At 46.9% G+C, this 16944-nt stretch overlaps 1 protein-coding gene across 2 annotated transcripts in view; it reads right to left on the minus strand.

Moving 5' to 3' along the window:
• Positions 1-16944, minus strand: part of GABRG2 (gamma-aminobutyric acid type A receptor subunit gamma2) — a 234322-nt gene that overhangs the window by 96062 nt on the left and 121316 nt on the right. For both annotated transcript variants that reach the window (XM_063928752.1, XM_063928753.1), the window contains exon 3: positions 8746-8813. In XM_063928752.1, coding sequence (XP_063784822.1) covers positions 8746-8813 — 68 coding nt within the window. The remainder of the gene's footprint in view (positions 1-8745; positions 8814-16944) is intronic.

Genomic DNA, 16944 nt, shown 5'->3' on the forward strand with positions numbered 1-16944 from the left:
CAGCGCCCCCGCACATAGAGTGTAAACGGGAAGCCGGGTCGTGCGATCCGGCTCCCGTTTACACTGCACAGTTTGCCGGGTTGAACACGTGTTCAACCCCGCAAACTGCCCGAGTTGGAATACCGGGTCACTCGACCCAGATTATTCCAACCAGGCTTGGACTGGCCCACAGGGGTACAGGGGAAACCACCGGTGGGCCCCACTGCCTGGGGGCCCACCCCCTCCTCTAAGGATCAGGTTCCAGATTGAGCACTTGAGTTATACACTATACATAGGTTACATTATACTGCACAGGAATATGGTGTATTCACTACAGTACATTGCTGTTATTAATCTGGTACATTATCATGTATTCACTAGCAGTATTAACTTTATATATTTATCAAGGGTCCCAGACCATACATTAATGATTTGCCTCTAAACATGGGCCCCTACCACTGTATTTTTCCGGTGGGCCCTTCATGCCCCAGTACGACACTGCTGCTGCTGATGCAGAGTCATTTGGGTCTGTTCTAGCTAGGTGTTAGGATCTCCTGCTCTGTGCTGCCACGTCGCCATGGCAACCGGGAGGCAAGTGTTAGCGAAGTAACCTGAGCGCAGCTGATACTCCGGTCCGGGTTTTTACTGTGTAGTGGTTACAGGCTCTGTGCACGGCAGGGAATCCGGCGCTGGTTTTGTGCTCACAGTCTGTGAGGTCTGAGTGGGGCGTGGACAGCACCTGCTATATAAACCATCCTCTCAGGCTAGGCAAATGCTGCTGAATCTTTGTTTGTTAGTCAGTTCCAGAGAGTTAGCTAGTACTGTGTGACTTTGTATTTACTTGTTGCTTACTGCGAATAGGCCTTGGGATTCGGTACTTCATTCTGCCAATCCGGACCTAGCAGTAAGACTGGAGTCAGTTGTTTGACCTGCTGGGGTTCTTTTGCTATTCTGTGAACCCAGCAGGTTTGCGGCTGTACTCTCAGACCTGCTTGCTTAATCCTCCCTCACTGTGCAGGGCGTCCAGGTGTCAGTTTAGTGGCAGTAAGCTGAACCTGTGCCCTGCAAGTGGGGGTTAGGATTGTGGATACTCTCCTTGTGTCTATATTTCTATCTCTGACCAAGGAGTTTATTCCCACACCCGTTGGTAACCCTTTGGGGTTTTTTCTGTTGCTCTTAGCAACATCATTTCAGGTGCTCCACATGTTAAATCACTACACATCGCTTCATTGTCCGCTCTATTCCATCTGAGCATTCCTGACACTAGGGAGACACCCAATTCCTGAGCCTTTGGGCTTCTCCGTTCACTTTGTGTTTATTAGTTATTCCATCACCTCCTGTGTATGTTATGTTATACTGTCTGTGAGTTCGTTTGCTTCGCTTCCCTCTCTGTTCATACACCGGTATACTCCTGTTAGCACTGGTGTGTGTAACATATTCAGCAGCCCTACTCCTGTTGAAATTTTGTGGGAATATGGAGCATACCCCTCAAAATGCTTTGCAACAGGTGGTCGATCAGGTGCAGGTCCTGACTCGACAATTTAATGAGATGTCCATTAAAATGAACACCCCGCAGGCCGCTAGCGGAGCTCCCGCAGCAGCAGCGGCAAGTTCAGGGGTTAAGGAGCCGAAAGTAAATCTCCCAGATCGTTTTTCTGGAGATCGCTCGCAGTTCTTTTGTTTCAAGGAGAGCTGTAAGCTATATTTCAGGCTTAGGCCCCAGTCTTCTGGGTCGGAGATTCAGCGGGTGGGCATGGTGATTTCCTTGCTACAAGGAGACCCACAGGTCTGGGCATATGGGTTACAGCCTGACTGTCCGTCGCTTAAAAGTGTTGATGTTTTTTTTACGGCACTGGGCATTTTGTATGATGACCCTGACAAGATGGCTTCAGCTGAGGCTCAGATTACGGTTCTTAAGCAAGGGCGACGGCCAGCTGAGGTTTATAGTACGGAGTTTCGGAGGTTGGCTCATGATACCCAGTGGAATGACCCAGCCCTGAGAAACCAGTACCGAAGGGGCCTTTCTGACCAGATAAAGGACCAACTGGTACAATATCCCTCGCCTGATAGCTTAGATCAGCTCATGCAGTTATCCATCCGGGTGGATAGACGGCTGAGAGAGCGTAGGCTTGAAAGGGAGACCGCAGTTTCCTTTTTTCCCAAGGGAACCTCAGACTCTGAGGAATATTCCGAGGAGCCTATGCAGATTGGGGCTACCCGCCTCTCCTCGCGTGAGAAGACGCGGAGGAGACAGCAGGGTTTGTGTTTGTACTGTGGGAATAAAGGTCATGTTGTAGTATCATGCCCAGAAAAAACGGAAAACTTCAGGGCCTGAGGGTGATGGGAAATATCCTGTCAGGCCAGAAGTCAGAATTTCCTAAAAAGACTTTTCTCATTCCGGTGACTTTGGAGATCCTCGGTCAAACTGTCAAGACTGAGGCCTTTGTTGACAGTGGGGCCGATGGGGTTTTCATGGACCGGCAATTCGCCCTGGAACACTCTAGGTTCCCTCAGTACCTTTGGCATCAGAGATTGAGATCTGTGGGTTAAACGGGGAACCATTTTTCCAGGGTAAAATTACCTCCTGCACCAGCCAAATTCCTTTGTTTATTGGAGCCACACACTCTGAAAAATTGTCTTTTTATGTGACTGTCTGTTCTTTTGCCCCATTGGTTTTGGGGTTACCCTGGTTAAGGGCCCATAACCCTCAATTTGACTGGGTCTCTGGGGAGATTCTTAGTTGGGGTAGTGATTGTTTCAGGAGTTGCTTGAGCCTTCCAGTCAGGCTCTCGCAGCTAAGTTTGCCAGGATTGCCAGGATGTTATGCAGGTTTTGCAGATGTGTTCTCCAAAAAAGTTGCGGAGGTACTACCTCCCCATCGCCCCTATGACTGTGCCATTGATTTGTTGCCGGATGCTAAGCTTCCCAAGAGCAGGTTGTACTCCCTGTCACGTCCTGAGACTCAGGCTATGGCAGAGTACATTCAGGAGAACTTGGCTAAGGGATTTATCAGACCCTCACAGTCCCCAGTTGGGTCAGGGTTCTTTTTCGTGGGTAAAAAGGACGGTTCGTTGCGACCCTGCATCGACTTCAGGGAATTGAACCGTATCACGATTAAAAACTTGTACCCACTGCCTCTCATTTCGGTTTTGTTTGACCAGCTTCGTACTGCCACCATTTTTTCTAAGATTGACCTACGCGGTGCTTACAATCTAATCCGAATAAGAGAGGGGGATGAATGGAAGACTGCCTTTAATACCCACTCAGGGCATTATGAATATTTGGTGATGCCTTTTGGGCTCTCTAATGCCCCGGCAGTCTTCCAGGAATTCATGAACGATGTGCTCAGGGAATATTTGGATAGATTCTTAGTTGTTTATCTAGATGACATCCTAATCTTCTCTCATTCCCTGGAGGAACATCGGAAGCATGTCCTCCAGAAACTCAGAGACCACCAGCTTGGGGCGAAGCTGGAGAAGTGCGAGTTTGAAGTCCAGCAAATCGCATTTCTAGGGTATATTATCTCCTCAGAAGGTTTCCAAATGGAGGGTTCTAAGGTACAGGCAGTCCTGGATTGGGTGCAGCCCATTAGTTTGAAGGCGCTTAAGCGTTTTCTGGGCTTTGCGAATTTTTATAGACGGTTTATCGCTGGATTTTCGTCTATAGTGGCCCCCTTGGTGGCACTCACTAAGAAAGGGGCGGATGTTGCTCACTGGTCTTGTGAGGCCAAAGCTGCCTTTGCCCGTCTCAAAGGGGCATTTGTCTCGGCCAAGGTGCTGCGACACCCAGATCCAGAGTGTCCTTTTGTGCTAGAAGTGGATGCCTCTGAGATAGGTATTGGGGCAGTGCTCTCTCATATGGGGGTGTCTGATAATCGCCTTCATCCCTGTGCTTACTTTTCCCGTAAATTTTCGTCTGCCGAGATGAATTATGATGTGGGTAACCGGGAATTGTTGGCTATAAAGGATGCACTCGGGGAGTGGAGACACTGGCTTGAGGGGGCTAAGTTTGTGGTCTCAATTCTCACCGACCACAAGAATCTGGCATATTTAGAGTCAGCGAAGCGGCTCAATGCCAGGCAGGCACGATGGGCTTTGTTTTTTGCTCGCTTTAATTTTTTGATAACATATCGCCCTGGGTCAAAAAACATCAAGGCTGATGCGCTCTCGCAGAGTTTTGCTCCAGTTCAAGAGACCACAGAGGAGCCATTGCCCATTGTGTCCCCATCATGTATTAAAGTGGGCATTACCCAGGACCTCTTATCATTAGTCCTTAGAGCACAGGAGCAGGCTCTTCCAGACCTTCCGGTAGGTCTCTTGTTTGTGCCTCCGAGGTTAAGACAGCGAGTGTTCCTGGAATTCCATGCCAAGAGGTCGGCAGGGCATCCGGGTATTGCCAGAACTCGGGAGTTGCTGTCTAGGGCGGTGTGGTGGCCCTCAGTGGCTAGGGATGTGGATCAGTGGGTTCGGGCATATGACGTTTGTGCCCGAAATAAAACTCCTAGAGGGGTTCCTGTCGGCCCATTACATCCACTCTTTATTCCGTCTAAGCCATGGACCCACATTTCCATGGATTTTGTGGTGGACTTGCCCAAATCCTCGGGGATGACAGCCATTTGGGTTGTCGTTGACAGGTTTTCGAAGATGGCGCATTTCGTTCCACTGGTTGGGTTGCCATCGGCCAGACGCCTGTCTGAGTTATTTATGCAGCATGTTGTGCGCCTCCACGGGTTGCCATTTGATGTGGTCTCTGACCGTGGATCCCAGTTTGTGGCCAAATTCTGGAGGGCATTTTGTTCTGATCTCCAGATTTCTGTGAGCTTGTCGTCAGGCTACCATCCACAGTCTAATGGGCAGACTGAGAGGGTGAACCAGTCCTTGGAGCAGTTCCTCAGGTGTTATGCCTCCAAGTGTCATACTGACTGGGTTGCTCATCTGTCCATGGCGGAGTTTGCCTATAACAACGCGGCTCACTCTGCTACAGGGATCTCTCCCTTCCTTTGTGTGTATGGGCATCATCCTAAGGCCAATTCTTTTGACCCCCTGGATTCCACGTCTGGTGGTTCCTCTGTTGTTTCGGTCCTTAGGGGTATTTGGAGGAAAGTGAAGAAAGCCCTTGTGTCTGTGTCATTAGTGACCAAAAGGGTTTTTGATAAGCGGAGAAGACCCTGCAGCTTCAAATTAGGAGACTTCGTCTGGTTGTCCACCAAGAATTTGAAGTTGAGACAACCATCTCATAAGTTTGGCCCCTGGTTCATCGGCCCTTATAAGATCACCAGGGTTATCAATCCGGTGGCATTTCAGTTAGATCTGCCCCGTTCATTGGGTATCAATAAAACATTTCATTGTTCCCTTTTAAAACTGGCGGTTAGTAATCCTTCTTCCAGTGGAAGACCTTCTCCTCTTCTGATACGGGGTCAGAGGGAATTTGTGGTTGAAAGGGTTCTTGACTCCAAGATGGTTCGGGGTCGGCTGTCATTTTTGGTGCACTGGAAGGGGTATGGCCCGGAGGAGCGGTCGTGGGTGCGCAGTTGTGATCTTCATGCCCCCAGACTGATACGCTCTTTCTTCTCGCAGTTCCCCGATAAACCCGGTGGTAGGTGTTCTTTGACCCCTCGTCAGAGGGGGGGTACTGTTAGGATCTCCTGCTCTGTGCTGCCACGTCGCCATGGCAACCGGGAGGCAAGTGTTAGCGAAGTAACCTGAGCGCAGCTGATACTCCGGTCCGGGTTTTTACTGTGTAGTGGTTACAGGCTCTGTGCACGGCAGGGAATCCGGCGCTGGTTTTGTGCTCACAGTCTGTGAGGTCTGAGTGGGGCGTGGACAGCACCTGCTATATAAACCATCCTCTCAGGCTAGGCAAATGCTGCTGAATCTTTGTTTGTTAGTCAGTTCCAGAGAGTTAGCTAGTACTGTGTGACTTTGTATTTACTTGTTGCTTACTGCGAATAGGCCTTGGGATTCGGTACTTCATTCTGCCAATCCGGACCTAGCAGTAAGACTGGAGTCAGTTGTTTGACCTGCTGGGGTTCTTTTGCTATTCTGTGAACCCAGCAGGTTTGCGGCTGTACTCTCAGACCTGCTTGCTTAATCCTCCCTCACTGTGCAGGGCGTCCAGGTGTCAGTTTAGTGGCAGTAAGCTGAACCTGTGCCCTGCAAGTGGGGGTTAGGATTGTGGATACTCTCCTTGTGTCTATATTTCTATCTCTGACCAAGGAGTTTATTCCCACACCCGTTGGTAACCCTTTGGGGTTTTTTCTGTTGCTCTTAGCAACATCATTTCAGGTGCTCCACATGTTAAATCACTACACATCGCTTCATTGTCCGCTCTATTCCATCTGAGCATTCCTGACACTAGGGAGACACCCAATTCCTGAGCCTTTGGGCATCTCCGTTCACTTTGTGTTTATTAGTTATTCCATCACCTCCTGTGTATGTTATATTATACTGTCTGTGAGTTCGTTTGCTTCGCTTCCCTCTCTGTTCATACACCGGTATACTCCTGTTAGTACTGGTGTGCCTAACACTAGGAGCCTTGCTAACACCTGCAATAGGGAATAGCTTCTGCCTGGTACCACTCAGCCTGCGCTGCACCCGCTGCTGCTACTGGACTGTGAGATGAGACCAACCGGTGAACACTGATTCTGCATGTTGCAGACGACTGACTCTCGTGAGTCTGACCCTGACCCAATTGCTGTTGTCACACAGCGTAGATGGAGCACTGCCAATTCACTGCGTGCCCCGGTACCTGTAGACCGGCTGAGATCGCCATCTATATTATTCTGTAAGTTATGTTCCATAATCCATACTGTCTAACTGTTATTTTAGAAGACACAATCCCACTTAATAGAGACAAAATAAAGATACAGTAGCACAAAGGTGAATTTAGCAAATGAGTCTGATTAAGCTACAGTTTAGAATATCAGAGGCTGTGGGTAATACAGAATGTAAAAGTATGTTGAAAACAATATTAAAGCGGTAAATCAATCCAGCTACAAATCATGTCAAAAATACTATGCAGGGCCCAGGGGAGCATATCCTACAGTATAATGATACATGCAGTTGTGCTAGTAGAGACATTCAAGGTCGGACTGGCCCACAGGGGTACCAGAGAAACCACCGGTAGGCCCCACTGCCTGAGTGCCCACTCCTTCCTCTAGGGATCAGGTTCCAGACTGTACACTTGTATTATACATGGTAGATATGTTGCATTACACTGTACTAGACTATTGTGTATTTCAAGCCTCAGTGGAGGCTGGCCACATCCCCTTTATAGGCTGGCCACACCTTTAAGTATGGGCCACTATCACTACATTCCCCCGGTGGGCCCTTCATGCCCCAGTCCGACACTGATTCCAACTCTGCCCGTTTACACCGAGCAGCAACACGGGTTATGCGCGTTCATTTGCAATAACCTGTATTATATGCTGCCGGTGTAAAAGGGGTATAAGTGCGTATTCCCAGCAATTCGTTCCCTGAAAGCTACTTGGGGCCTGAGGTGGCTCCTAACCCCTGACTGTTCTATTCAAATTTCCATACCCCACTTTTAAATTTCCACTTCCAGCACTGAATATATACTGTATATATATATATATATATACACATATATATATATATATAGATATATATACTGTATATACACTAGTTGTTCTACCCATTCTTCGCGTGAGAGTTTCTTATTTTCACGGTTGTAAATATGTATGAGTGTTAAAAATATGGTAAATGTATAGCGATGTAAATTTGAGACATCTTAATGTAAGTAAATATTAATCCATGGTTCTTGGCATTCCCCGAGGAGCTCCCGTTGCAGAGACGGGATAAAATGACAGGACCATTTTTGTAGTTTATTAAATTCTACACACTGGAGGTGCAATCCAAATTTTGATCCAATTGTCTGGACGTTATCGTTCACGCAAAGCAAACCATCCATTGGTGATGATGTCATTATGTCAACCCCCTTTTCGTCCCCTTAGGGGAGGTTTATTAAAATTCTAATTATGTAGTTCTGCTATTTCCCACCTGCAGAATACCTATGTTAGATTTCAACTTCCTAACATATTGGGAAGTAAGAGAATTAGTGATGAGTCAGTCAGTCAGTGAGCGAGTGAATAAGTGAGTGAGTGCTTTCACACACACACACACACACACACACACACACACACATACTGTATATTTATTTTTCACTAGTATGATATTGTCTCCTTTACTACTGTCAATGTTGGCAAGCACCAGAGGTAACCTTTTTGAAAATATTGTGGAACCAGGAATTTTAAGACAAAATATGATTACACTTAGTGCAGTGTATAATGAAAGCTAATCATATTTAAAGGCAGCCTGTTGTTTTCAAGAGAACAAACATTAAAAGAGGAATTCAATTGTGTCTGAAAAATTTATTTTTGGGGGGCAATTCAATTGCAGCACGTTTTTTTTTCACCCGGAAAAAAATCCCAATCATCATGCAAAAACAACCTGGAATAAGTTCCTGGATCCATGTATTTCTCCAGTCATTTACAGTAGGTAATTTTTCTGAGGGTTTTTTTGCCTGCCACCAGGCAGATGAAAAAAAATCCCAGATCTTGGTGGCGTCTGGGCCCCCTGGGGATCAATTAGCCACAATAAATGTCTGCGGCTAATTGAACTCCCGCCCCCCGCCCTCCAAAATTTTTAATTGTGACCAAAAATTTAAGAAATAATACAGTATATTAAAATTATTAAATGGTAATATTCTATAGCACCAAATAACATGTGAATTAAATACTTTACTCACCATATTGATAGCATTTACTGGTCCAATGCTGTTAACATACATATCCGTATGAATTACTGTAGGTTTTACTGTTAATAATGAAAAGAGTACATGATGTAAAAAATAAAAATACACAATGTAGGCAGCAAATACATGTTATAAAAATATTATTTTTACACTTGTTTTCATATAATATTGAAAATGAAATTATCTGCTATTATTTCTAATTTGTAATTTCTGTAGTTGAATATTGAGACCAAACTAGGATGTCATTCTTCTGATTAACTTGGTTGGAAATTAGAGATGAGCGCCGGAAATTTTTCGGGTTTTGTGTTTTGGTTTTGGGTTCGGTTCCGCGGCCGTGTTTTGGGTTCGACCGCGTTTTGGCAAAACCTCACCGAATTTTTTTTGTCGGATTCGGGTGTGTTTTGGATTCGGGTGTTTTTTTCAAAAAACCCTAAAAAACAGCTTAAATCATAGAATTTGGGGGTAATTTTGATCCCAAAGTATTATTAACCTCAAAAAACATAATTTACACTCATTTTCAGCCTATTCTGAACACATCACACCTCACAATATTATTTTTAGTCCTAAAATTTGCACCGAGGTCGCTGTGTGAGTAAGATAAGCGACCCTAGTGGCCGACACAAACACCGGGCCCATCTAGGAGTGGCACTGCAGTGTCACGCAGGATGTCCCTTCCAAAAAACCCTCCCCAAACAGCACATGACGCAAAGAAAAAAAGAGGCGCAATGAGGTAGCTGTGTGAGTAAGATTAGCGACCCTAGTGGCCGACACAAACACCGGGCCCATCTAGGAGTGGCACTGCAGTGTCACGCAGGATGTCCCTTCCAAAAAACCCTCCCCAAACAGCACATGACGCAAAGAAAAAAAGAGGCGCAATGAGGTAGCTGACTGTGTGAGAAAGATAAGCGACCCTAGTGGCCGACACAAACACCGGGCCCATCTAGGAGTGGCACTGCAGTGTCACGCAGGATGTCCCTTCCAAAAAACCCTCCCCAAACAGCACATGACGCAAAGAAAAAAAGAGGCGCAATGAGGTAGCTGACTGTGTGAGAAAGATAAGCGACCCTAGTGGCCGACACAAACACCGGGCCCATCTAGGAGTGGCACTGCAGTGTCACGCAGGATGTCCCTTCCAAAAAACCCTCCCCAAACAGCACATGACGCAAAGAAAAAAAGAGGCGCAATGAGGTAGCTGACTGTGTGAGAAAGATAAGCGACCCTAGTGGCCGACACAAACACCGGGCCCATCTAGGAGTGGCACTGCAGTGTCACGCAGGATGTCCCTTCCAAAAAACCCTCCCCAAACAGCACATGACGCAAAGAAAAAAAGAGGCGCAATGAGGTAGCTGTGTGAGAAAGATAAGCGACCCTAGTGGCCGACACAAACACCGGGCCCATCTAGGAGTGGCACTGCAGTGTCATGCAGGATGTCCCTTCCAAAAAACCCTCCCCAAACAGCACATGACGCAAAGAAAAAAAGAGGCGCAATGAGGTAGCTGTGTGAGTAAGATTAGCGACCCTAGTGGCCGACACAAACACCGGGCCCATCTAGGAGTGGCACTGCAGTGTCACGCAGGATGGCCCTTCCAAAAAACCCTCCCCAAACAGCACATGACGCAAAGAAAAAAAGAGGCGCAATGAGGTAGCTGACTGTGTGAGTAAGATTAGCGACCCTAGTGGCCGACACAAACACCGGGCACATCTAGGAGTGGCACTGCAGTGTCACGCAGGATGTCCCTTCCAAAAAACCCTCCCCAAACAGCACATGACGCAAAGAAAAAAAGAGGCGCAATGAGGTAGCTGTGTGAGTAAGATTAGCGACCCTAGTGGCCGACACAAACACCGGGCCCATCTAGGAGTGGCACTGCAGTGTCACGCAGGATGTCCCTTCCAAAAAACCCTCCCCAATCAGCACATGATGCAAAGAAAAAGAAAAGAAAAAAGAGGTGCAAGATGGAATTATCCTTGGGCCCTCCCACCCACCCTTATGTTGTATAAACAAAACAGGACATGCACACTTTAACCAACCCATCATTTCAGTGACAGGGTCTGCCACACGACTGTGACTGATATGACGGGTTGGTTTGGACCCCCCCCAAAAAAGAAGCAATTAATCTCTCCTTGCACAAACTGGCTCTACAGAGGCAAGATGTCCACCTCATCTTCACCCTCCGATATATCACCGTGTACATCCCCCTCCTCACAGATTATCAATTCGTCCCCACTGGAATCCACCATCTCAGCTCCCTGTGTACTTTGTGGAGGCAATTGCTGCTGGTCAATGTCTCCGCGGAGGAATTGATTATAATTCATTTTAATGAACATCATCTTCTCCACATTTTCTGGATGTAACCTCGTACGCCGATTGCTGACAAGGTGAGCGGCGGCACTAAACACTCTTTCGGAGTACACACTTGTGGGAGGGCAACTTAGGTAGAATAAAGCCAGTTTGTGCAAGGGCCTCCAAATTGCCTCTTTTTCCTGCCAGTATAAGTACGGACTGTGTGACGTGCCTACTTGGATGCGGTCACTCATATAATCCTCCACCATTCTATCAATGTTGAGAGAATCATATGCAGTGACAGTAGACGACATGTCCGTAATCGTTGTCAGGTCCTTCAGTCCGGACCAGATGTCAGCATCAGCAGTCGCTCCAGACTGCCCTGCATCACCGCCAGCGGGTGGGCTCGGAATTCTGAGCCTTTTCCTCGCACCCCCAGTTGCGGGAGAATGTGAAGGAGGAGATGTTGACAGGTCGCGTTCCGCTTGACTTGACAATTTTGTCACCAGCAGGTCTTTCAACCCCAGCAGACCTGTGTCTGCCGGAAAGAGAGATCCAAGGTAGGCTTTAAATCTAGGATCGAGCACGGTGGCCAAAATGTAGTGCTCTGATTTCAACAGATTGACCACCCGTGAATCCTTGTTAAGCGAATTAAGGGCTGCATCCACAAGTCCCACATGCCTAGCGGAATCGCTCCGTGTTAGCTCCTTCTTCAATGCCTCCAGCTTCTTCTGCAAAAGCCTGATGAGGGGAATGACCTGACTCAGGCTGGCAGTGTCTGAACTGACTTCACGTGTGGCAAGTTCAAAGGGCATCAGAACCTTGCACAACGTTGAAATCATTCTCCACTGCACTTGAGACAGGTGCATTCCATCTCCTATATCGTGCTCAATTGTATAGGCTTGAATGGCCTTTTGCTGCTCCTCCAACCTCTGAAGCATATAGAGGGTTGAATTCCACCTCGTTACCACTTCTTGCTTCAGATGATGGCAGGGCAGGTTCAGTAGTTTTTGGTGGTGCTCCAGTCTTCTGTACGTGGTGCCTGTACGCCGAAAGTGTCCCGCAATTTTTCTGGCCACCGACAGCATCTCTTGCACGCCCCTGTCGTTTTTTAAAAAATTCTGCACCACCAAATTCAAGGTATGTGCAAAACATGGGACGTGCTGGAATTTGCCCATATTTAATGCACACACAATATTGCTGGCGTTGTCCGATGCCACAAATCCACAGGAGAGTCCAATTGGGGTAAGCCATTCCGCGATGATCTTCCTCAGTTGCCGTAAGAGGTTTTCAGCTGTGTGCGTATTCTGGAAAGCGGTGATACAAAGCGTAGCCTGCCTAGGAAAGAGTTGGCGTTTGCGAGATGCTGCTACTGGTGCCGCCGCTGCTGTTCTTGCGGCGGGAGTCCATACATCTACCCAGTGGGCTGTCACAGTCATATAGTCCTGACCCTGCCCTGCTCCACTTGTCCACATGTCCGTGGTTAAGTGGACATTGGGTACAACTGCATTTTTTAGGACACTGGTGAGTCTTTTTCTGACGTCCGTGTACATTCTCGGTATCGCCTGCCTAGAGAAGTGGAACCTAGATGGTATTTGGTAACGGGGGCACACTGCCTCAATAAATTGTCTAGTTCCCTGTGAACTAACGGCGGATACCGGACGCACGTCTAACACCAACATAGTTGTCAAGGACTCAGTTATCCGCTTTGCAGTAGGATGACTGCTGTGATATTTCATCTTCCTCGCAAAGGACTGTTGAACAGTCAATTGCTTACTGGAAGTAGTACAAGTGGGCTTACGACTTCCCCTCTGGGATGACCATCGACTCCCAGCGGCAACAACAGCAGCGCCAGCAGCAGTAGGCGTTACACGCAAGGATGCATCGGAGGAATCCCAGGCAGGAGAGGACTCGTCAGACTTGCCAGTGACATGGCCTGCAGGACTATTGGCATTCCTGGGGAAGGAGGAAATTGACACTGAGGGAGTTGGTGGGGTGGTTTGCGTGAGCTTGGTTACAAGAGGAAGGGATTTACTGGTCAGTGGACTGCTTCCGCTGTCACCCAAAGTTTTTGAACTTGTCACTGACTTATTATGAATGCGCTGCAGGTGACGTATAAGGGAGGATGTTCCGAGGTGGTTAACGTCCTTACCCCTACTTATTACAGCTTGACAAAGGGAACACACGGCTTGACACCTGTTGTCCGCATTTCTGGTGAAATACCTCCACACCGAAGAGCTGATTTTTTTGGTATTTTCACCTGGCATGTCAACGGCCATATTCCTCCCACGGACAACAGGTGTCTCCCCGGGTGCCTGACTTAAACAAACCACCTCACCATCAGAATCCTCCTGGTCAATTTCCTCCCCAGCGCCAGCAACACCCATATCCTCCTCATCCTGGTGTACTTCAACACTGACATCTTCAATCTGACTATCAGGAACTGGACTGCGGGTGCTCCTTCCAGCACTTGCAGGGGGCATGCAAATAGTGGAAGGCGCATGCTCTTCACGTCCAGTGTTGGGAAGGTCAGGCATCGCAAACGACACAATTGGACTCTCCTTGTGGATTTGGGATTTCAAAGAACGCACAGTTCTTTGCGGTGCTTTTGCCAGCTTGAGTCTTTTCAGTTTTCTAGCGAGAGGCTGAGTGCTTCCATCCTCATGTGAAGCTGAACCACTAGCCATGAACATAGGCCAGGGCCTCAGCCGTTCCTTGCCACTCCGTGTGGTAAATGGCATATTGGCAAGTTTACGCTTCTCCTCCGACAATTTTATTTTAGGTTTTGGAGTCCTTTTTTTTCTGATATTTGGTGTTTTGGATTTGACATGCTCTGTACTATGACATTGGGCATCGGCCTTGGCAGACGACGTTGCTGGCATTTCATCGTCTCGGCCATGACTAGTGGCAGCAGCTTCAGCACGAGGTGGAAGTGGATCTTGATCTTTCCCTAATTTTGGAACCTCAACTTTTTTGTTCTCCATATTTTATAGGCAGAACTAAAAGGCACCTCAGGTAAACAATGGAGATGGATGGATTGGATACTAGTATACAATTATGGACGGACTGCCACGGTTAGGTGGTATAAAAAAACCACGGTTAGGTGGTATATATTATAATAATAATACAATTATGGATGGACGGACTGCCTGCCGACTGCCGACACAGAGGTAGCCACAGCCGTGAACTACCGCACTGTACACTGGTTGATAAAGAGATAGTAGTATACTCGTAACAACTAGTATGACACTATGACGACGGTATAAAGAATGAAAAAAAAACCACGGTTAGGTGGTATATATTATAATAATATTACAATTATGGATGGACGGACTGCCTGCCGACTGCCGACACAGAGGTAGCCACAGCCGTGAACTACCGCACTGTACACTGGTTGATAAAGAGATAGTAGTATACTCGTAACAACTAGTATGACACTATGACGACGGTATAAAGAAAGAAAAAAAAAATACCACAGTTAGGTGGTATATATTATAATAATAATACAATTATGGATGGACGGACTGCCTGCCGACTGCCGACACAGAGGTAGCCACAGCCGTGAACTACCGCACTGTACACTGGTTGATAAAGAGATAGTAGTATACTCGTAACAACTAGTATGACACTATGACGACGGTATAAAGAATGAAAAAAAAACCACGGTTAGGTGGTATATATTATAATAATAATACAATTATGGATGGACGGACTGCCTGCCGACTGCCGACACAGAGGTAGCCACAGCCGTGAACTACCGCACTGTACACTGGTTGATAAAGAGATAGTAGTATACTCGTAACAACTAGTATGACACTATGACGACGGTATAAAGAATGAAAAAAAAACCACGGTTAGGTGGTATATATTATAATAATAATACAATTATGGATGGACGGACTGCCTGCCGACTGCCGACACAGAGGTAGCCACAGCCGTGAACTACCGCACTGTACACTGGTTGATAAAGAGATAGTAGTATACTCGTAACAACTAGTATGACACTATGACGGTATAAAGAATGAAAAAAAAACCACGGTTAGGTGGTATATATTATAATAATAATACAATTATGGATGGACGGACTGCCTGCCGACTGCCGACACAGAGGTAGCCACAGCCGTGAACTACCGCACTGTACACTGGTTGATAAAGAGATAGTAGTATACTCGTAACAACTAGTATGACACTATGACGACGGTATAAAGAAAGAAAAAAAAATACCACGGTTAGGTGGTATATATTGTAATACAATTATGGATGGACGGACTGCCTGCCGAGTTCCGACTGCCGACACAGAGGTAGCCACAGCCGTGAACTACCGCACTGTACTGTGTCTGCTGCTAATATAGACTGGTTGATAAAGAGATAGTATACAATACATACAACAATATACTACTATACTGGTGGTCAGGCACTGGTCACCACTAGTCACACTGGCAGTGGCACTCCTGCAGCAAAAGTGTGCACTGTTTAATTTTAAATTAATATAATATTATGTACTCCTGGGGGCTCCTGCTATAACAACCTGCAGTGCTCCCCAGTCTCCCCCACAATTATTATAAGCTTTGCCTTTTATACATTGATGTGCAGCACACTGGGCTGAGCTGAGTGCACACAGACTGAGTCACACTGTGTGACTGGCTGCTGCTGTGTATCGTTTTTTTTCAGGCAGAGAACGGATATAGCAGAGAACGGATATATTATATTAAAATAAATAAAAGTTAACTAACAACAACTGCACTGGTCACTGTGGTAAACTCTGTCTGACTCTGCACAATCTCTCTCTCTCTTCTAATCTAATTTCTAATGGAGAGGACGCCAGCCACGTCCTCTCCCTATCAATCTCAATGCACGTGTGAAAATGGCGGCGACGCGCGGCTCCTTATATAGAATCCGAGTCTCGCGAGAATCCGACAGCGTCATGATGACGTTCGGGCGCGCTCGGGTTAACCGAGCAAGGCGGGAGGATCCGAGTCTGCTCGGACCCGTGAAAAAAACATGAAGTTCGTGCGGGTTCGGTTTCAGAGAAACCGAACCCGCTCATCTCTATTGGAAATCAGACCCAGAAATAGATCTAGAAGGCGTATATTCAAAAGGCAGCAAGATTTTTGCCGCAAAAATTAACATGGCTATTGCGACCAATTTCTATGGCTACTGTATGCACATTTTTCTCTAATGGGCAAAACCATGTGCAGTGCAGGTGGGGCAGATATAACATGTGCAGAGAGAGTTAGATTTGGGTGGGGTGTGTTCAAACTAAAATCTAAATTGCAGTGTAAAAATAAAGCCGACAGTATTTACCCTGCACAGAAACAATATAACCCACCCAAATCTAACTCTCACTGCAAATGTTATATCTGTCACACCTGCACTGCACATAGTTTTAGCCATTAGAGAAAAATGTTGCTTCTGTGATCAGGTCTGAACTAGGGCCCTCATTCCGAGTTGTTCGCTCGCTAGCTGCTTTTAGCAGCATTGCACACGCTAAGCCGCCGCCCTCTGGGAGTGTATCTTAGCTTTGCAGAATTGCGAACGAAAGATTAGCAGAATTGCGAATAGAAATTTCTTAGCAGTTTCTGAGTAGCTCGAGACTTACTCAGCCATTGCGATCAGTTCAGTCAGTTTCGTTCCTGGTTTGACGTCACAAACACACCCAGCGTTCGCCCAGACACTCCCCCGTTTCTTCAGACACTCCCTGAAACGGTAGCGTTTTTTCGCACACACCCATAAAACGTCCAGTTTCCGCCCAGAAACACCCACTTCCTGTCAATCACACTCCGATCACCAGAACGAAGAAATTTCTCCGTTAAGCCGTGAGTAAAATACCAAACTTTTTAGCAAATTTACTTGGCGCAGGCGCACTGCGAACGTTGCGCATGCGCAGTTTGCGACTAATCGCACCGATGCGA

The sequence above is a fragment of the Pseudophryne corroboree genome, chromosome 6 (genome assembly GCF_028390025.1).
Source record: "Pseudophryne corroboree isolate aPseCor3 chromosome 6, aPseCor3.hap2, whole genome shotgun sequence".
In the NCBI taxonomy this organism is placed as follows: domain Eukaryota; kingdom Metazoa; phylum Chordata; class Amphibia; order Anura; family Myobatrachidae; genus Pseudophryne; species Pseudophryne corroboree.